Source organism: Pseudopipra pipra, chromosome 6, assembly GCF_036250125.1.
Source record: "Pseudopipra pipra isolate bDixPip1 chromosome 6, bDixPip1.hap1, whole genome shotgun sequence".
Taxonomy (NCBI): Eukaryota; Metazoa; Chordata; class Aves; order Passeriformes; family Pipridae; genus Pseudopipra; species Pseudopipra pipra.
Window position 1 is genome coordinate 17,569,248 of NC_087554.1, and position 6,000 is coordinate 17,575,247.

General features: G+C 40.2%; 1 protein-coding gene across 14 annotated transcripts in view; it reads right to left on the reverse strand.

Moving 5' to 3' along the window:
* BRSK2 (BR serine/threonine kinase 2) overlaps nt 1-5,524 on the reverse strand; it is a 315,531-nt gene extending 310,007 nt beyond the window's left edge. For 6 of the 14 annotated variants that reach the window (XM_064657595.1, XM_064657593.1, XM_064657594.1 and 3 more), the window contains exon 1: nt 5,094-5,521. In XM_064657595.1, the coding sequence (XP_064513665.1) occupies nt 5,094-5,187 (94 nt within the window). In that variant the 5' untranslated portion in view covers nt 5,188-5,521. Of the gene's footprint in view, nt 1-5,093 lie in introns of all 14 variants that reach the window. The other 8 variants (XM_064657601.1, XM_064657597.1, XM_064657600.1 and 5 more) reach the window with 4 other exon arrangements.
* Nucleotides 5,525-6,000: the final 476 nt, after the last annotated feature.

Consider the following 6,000-nt stretch of genomic DNA (forward strand, 5'->3'; position numbering starts at 1 on the left):
CTCTCAAAACTCATAATCATTACTTTATAATCCATTAAGTCAAAGTCACTATGATATAACTTTTCTAGGCAAAATTTCATTCTTAAGACCTCTACTACCCACAGTATTGCCTGTAGAATTTATTTCTATGATTACTAATTAAACATTTAAGTCTTCACAGACTATCAAGATAAAGGGTATGGATTCACTGTTTTGAAAGAAACTTTCATAAGGAAAGTAAAGTATATGTATGAAAACATTATTAGTATACCTACTGATTTGTTGTTTATTTGTGTGTTTAAAAAGGCCATGAGAAAAACTACAATGATTTACACCTCTTACAATGATATATTCATCCAGACAGCTAAACGGAAGAAAGCTGTACTCTTCAGATTGTCTCTTGATCCAATACAGTGGGTCAGAAAAACAATTACAGCAGTATGAATGGAAAGGATATACTTTGTTTAGCCTACTTACCTAAGGAAACCAGGCTTCTGAGATCACACTGACCACCCAACACCCCTTGAATAGAGCTGAAGCTTTCACTTTCAACCAAATTTGACAGAGAAAAATAAAAAAATTAATAAATTTCAGTCTCTATCAGTGTCATGGAAACAGATGGTTAAGGCTGTAAAGAAACATCCTGTTTAAGCTCCCACTAAATAAAAGGCTATTAAATTCACTAAACCCCAAATTTAATGACTTCTGTTCTTACATAACCCAATAGTACACTGCTGAACACCTCACTTATGGCTCACGTATAATTAACATGTTATACACCTAAACAGCTGCAAACTATACAGGATACGATGCAGAAAAGGGAACCCCTACACTTTTTGAGAAGGTCAAAGTCCCGTGAGTTTCAGGCAGGACTCTTTGTACAGGGCTTAAAACAGAATGAAAGGAACAAGACAAAATGGATAAGCAACATTAAATTTTTCATGAAGTTTATCTCAAAGTCAGTAGGGTAACTCCCACTTAGACCTAATGTTTTATTGCTTGTAGACAAAGCAGCATTTTGGAAATTTCAACTACACATTGAACAGGTGCTACAGGAAACAATGATGCTGAAGCCTATACAGTGACTGTCAAATAAAAACACAAGAAAGCCCTCCAAAATGCTGAAGACCTTAACAAGAAACACAAGTTCCTCATCTTTGCACTCATTAATAAGTATTCACTATAGTCAATTTGAATTACTGTTGAGAGTTTCAGGGGTGAAATAGGGGTTAATGAGGCTAAAAGAAACACATGAACAGAGATAACTGTACAATTCTCAAAAAATAAAGCAAGGACTATGCAAGAAGCTGATTTCACATAAAATTAGTGGCAAATGGAGAAAAGCCTCTATTTTGCCTAAAACTAAAACACTGCTTCACAATCAGGTGTGACTGGGGCTTCTCAAGGTACACTATTTCCACATGTGTTATCATAATGTGACACACATCCTTTGCTCATTACTGTTAATTACAGTGAAAACCTCCTATAATGAACTGTAAAAGAATGTATCAATAAAACTGAGATAAACTGACCTTTCCCCACACACCCATATTTATATAGCAGTGATTTTTTTTACACTGACAGTTCTGTAAAATAATTTTTGAGTAGAATAATCAAGATTATGATGCTTCTTGTGTTCTTGTGAAATCATTCAAATAAAGATTCCATGAGCTATTCCTTCAGTTGCCACCAACAAGAGGTGCTCTGAATTCAACCTATTACAAAAGCAAACCATCTCGCTACGGTATTCAAAGTAGACATTAAATTTATGTGCTGCATTATTAAAAATAATTTTCATTCCCACTAGCAGCAATGTAACCCTCTTCCCACTTCTCTGCCTAAGAGGCCCTAATCCCTTCTTTGTGGCATCACTCACCCTCAGCAAGCGTGACGCACCAGCCCAGAAGGCTGCTCAGGACAAATTTTGCATATCTGATCAACCAACAATTTCGGCTGTTACCCACCAGTTTGAACAGAAGGCTTTTCCCTGTCAGTTTTGCCCACCCACAGCCAAGTGTCACCAGGTTCCACTGAAGTCCCAGATACCGCAACGTCTTTGCAGGGACCAGCAGGCTGCTGTTGGTAAACACTTTTTTTCAGATTTTAAAGTGGCAATCACTGAGAACTTCACAGAAAGCAAGCCAGTGAAAGCTCTATTTACCATTAAGTTCTCCCTCCATGGCACCCTTTCTAGGTCTACTCTGAACTATGAATGAACCCACACTCCTTCCCAAAAGCCTCTTCTTTTGATCTCAGTAAAAGCAGGTAAGAGTGATTAACACATTTGTATAATACTAATGTATCTGGGAGCAAACATCTGCCTATCTGAAATAACTGTATAGAGTCAATAATTTTTTATTCCAAATAAAAATGATGGATATGAAGATCACTGCAAAATGGACAGTACTTTGCAACACAACTTATACTTTCCTTCTATTCATCATTACATTTTGCCACATTTTCTCTCTCACTCTTCTCATCTCCTTGGGATAAAAAAATATTCCAAGCCATTGTCTCCTAATCTTTCAAGCTTTAAAGTCAAGCTCCAAAGGAATGATCACAACCACTACTTTCTTCATCTGTATGCCACTGCAACCCAAATGCAAAAATGACAACGTACTATGGCAAATCAGGCCCTCATACTGCACTGCTTGTCCTCTTCCTAAAATGCTGCAGGTTGCCTGCTTACCCTCCAAAACAAGCAGGATGAAGATGAGCTACATGCCACACACTGTTCATGCTGTTCTGCAGGCTCCAGAATGGGACTAGCACAGAAAATGCGAGAAGACCAGGAGGCATATTTCCATATTTAGCCATGTATGTTTAATACTGAGTTAGATTTCACCTCAGTGCATTATTCCATTAATCAAGGGCGGGTATAACAAGAGAGACATAGACTGACATCAGCTACTTTTAAAATTTCTCTTCCTCTTACCCCCACCTCCAGCTTCTATGACACCAGGCATTGTGCATTTCATGTGCATTCATGTGTGCAAAGAGCAGAGACTTATCTATAAAGATCAGTTATACGGTAAAACTGCAAAAGGAAACTTTCACCCTTGTCCAGCTGGTTGAATAACTGCAGAGGCCAACAGCAGCAAGCCTCTAAATACATCCTGTTCTTCTCCCTCCACCCCCACGTCTCTAATCACTTAGGAGGAAGATAGGAAGATTAGCAGAGAGGAAAAAAAATAACCAAAGCTGCAGATAACCCTTTAGGACCACAACGTCAGGCTATAAGAACATGGAGCAAAAGGTTAATGCAGCCGTATTTTCAGGAACCCCAAGCACAATTGTATTTAAAGGGGAGGGAGGGGTGCTGAGAATGTGAGACAGGGAGAGAGAAAAAAGGAAATGGTGATGAAGGCAAAAATGAATTTGTCATCTACAGCTAGCTCTTTGATCACCTGGAGTATCCAGGAAAGGATATCAGCAGAAATAGGGCAGTTTTATTAACAATACACCACAATTTTTCTTGTATTTTCGTTATCATCATCAGAACAGATTTTAGTAAGAATACAGCTGCAGAAGACTTACTGAGCTATGCCAAGAATAAAGGTGGTACCTAAAACAGTGACAGAGAACTACCTTTAGCAGCTGATACACTGAAGAGATTTGAAAAAAAAAATAAAATATAAATAAAAGTCACTTCCACTAGAAGACAATGTCATCTTCATCCATGTCTCTGAACGGTTGCTATGGGGTTGTGAAGAGGAGGGGAAGGTGGGGGGGAGGTTATAATCAATCATCTCAGAAGAGCATTGCTTCTTACAGAGAAAGATCTGGATTTTGACTGTGTCCCTAAGAAAATTGCGGACTGCAGAGCTGCTGCCACGCAGGGCAGTGAGGAAGCAGGCAGAGTAGAGGCAGCAGCTGGGGCTGGAAACGCCTATTAAATCCTTTAGACAACAGATGGGCAAAGCTCGGCTGGGTTATAAAAAAAAAAAAATACACCACAATGCATCATGTTTTATTGTCCCACCATAATGAACAACACTTAACACCCACATGCCCAAAGAAGCCCCCCTATAGCTGATCTTACCCCTTCCCTAAATAATAATCTCGAGTCTCAATCCACTTTTGGGGGGCTCCCAACCCAATGAATTTGCCAGATGCCATTGCTTATTGCACCTGTTACTAAAAAAAAAAAAAAAAATAAAAAAAAAGGAAGACATTTGGGCTTCATTTTAAGCACGTTTTTCTTCCAATTAATGCTCCCCTGCCCTTGAAGTGAATATGCTATCCATGCAAGCAACAGTAAGTCCAGATCTTGAACGCATTCAGGGGATCTAATTATGTCATGTAGGGCAGAGGCACCTGCTCTCTGCTAATTCCCTCCACTCCGTTTCCTCTTTTTAATATTTCTTACCATTGTTCCATTCAGGAAAATCTGCTGGGGGCGAGTTTCATAAACAAGCTTTAAGAAAAATAATTAAATAACCTCCCTTCCCCCCCTCCCAATCCCTCCTACAAAAACACAGCATAACCAGAATGAATTCTGCTACCAGTCCTCTATTTTTCCTTTATTTCAGACTCTACCCACAAAAACCACTAGCCCATCCATCCATATTTGCTAAATACCCACAGCAGTCAGTGCCAGAGACATACCGTACGTATTTCCACCTCCCCCCCCTCAACTGCACCTTAAGGACTACACCCTTTTCAATCATGATGTCATGAAATACTGCTGGTGACTCCCCCACTACCACCACCACCCCCTCCTCGGTACTACAGGCTGTGAACCTTTAATTTCAATATAATTTGATTAAAAAGAAAATGCTCCTAAGTAGGGCAGTGAAGAAATGGATGTGAAAATTCACCACCAGCAGATCATCTATTTTTTCCTCTGCATGCACTCTGCCTGTCATTAGAACAACACCCATTAGCAGGAGTAATGAACATAAAGCATCCTGGGCTTTTTCTTTTCTTTTTTAAAAAAGGAAAGAATTAAAATGAAAACTAAAAATAAATAAAGACAAAAATCCCTTACGAATATTATCTGCACTAAAACAGCAAATGGGAAAACCTGAACCCTCAAATATCCCATCCCCGACACCTCACTGGCTGCCACAGCACCTTCCCTCTAGCACCGGTGCTGCTGCAAAAGAACCAACCTGTTTGTCCTTTTCCTAGGGTTTTCTCCAAACGATAGGGTCCAACATATTGTGCATGTTGAGCTCCGCTGCCTTCTTTCCCTGTTGATGTCATTTCTACCTGGATCTGTAATTCTGCAATGTGTATGTGCTGATGAGCTGGAATTTCTCTCTCTGCAGCTCTTTAAATTCCCACTTTGCAGCTGTGCAAGCAAAGCACTCTTTTTCTCTGCTTTAGTCCCCTTGGTTGCAGATTTTCGTCTTCCTCCTCTTTCTTTCCTCTCTCACGTGCGTGTTCTCTCTCTGGGTCTGCTTGGGACGCTGAAAGACGAAAGAGTTATTTTAATGTTCAAAGAGGGGGATCTACGATCCAAGCCCAAGGAGCATGATGCTGGTGATCGGAGCTCCGCACGCCTTGTTCTCTCTGGGAGCTGTTCAAGGGAGAGCCAGAGCTAGAGCAGCGGAAGAGCCGGGGCCGCAGCTGAGACTGACATTAAAAGCAGCCAATCCCTCGTCTCCCACCTTCTTCTCCCCTCCTCCTTCCACTACCTTTTCTTTTCCATCAGCAGCAGTTGCTGCCTCTGCCTGCTACAGAGCATCAGGACCAATGGCAACAGCAAACACCTAAGTTCATCTGCCTATTGATAAGGCACAATTAAATATAGTTTAATGTGTATATTATTTTAAGACCCAAACATCCACTTTTTTTTTTTTTTTAACTTCTGAATTCTTTTCCACTATGCAGCTGTAGTTGCAGATTGTTAAAGAAAAGGCGAGACTGTGGCAGGAAATAGGAAAGGGGAAAAAAAACTGCTTCTGAAAATAAGCTTGGGAAATTCATTGATTCTGTTTGATTCTGAAGGACCTATATCTCTTGGGGGTTTTACCCTTTATAGAGAACCTTGGGGGAAGGAGGGGGGTGAAGAGA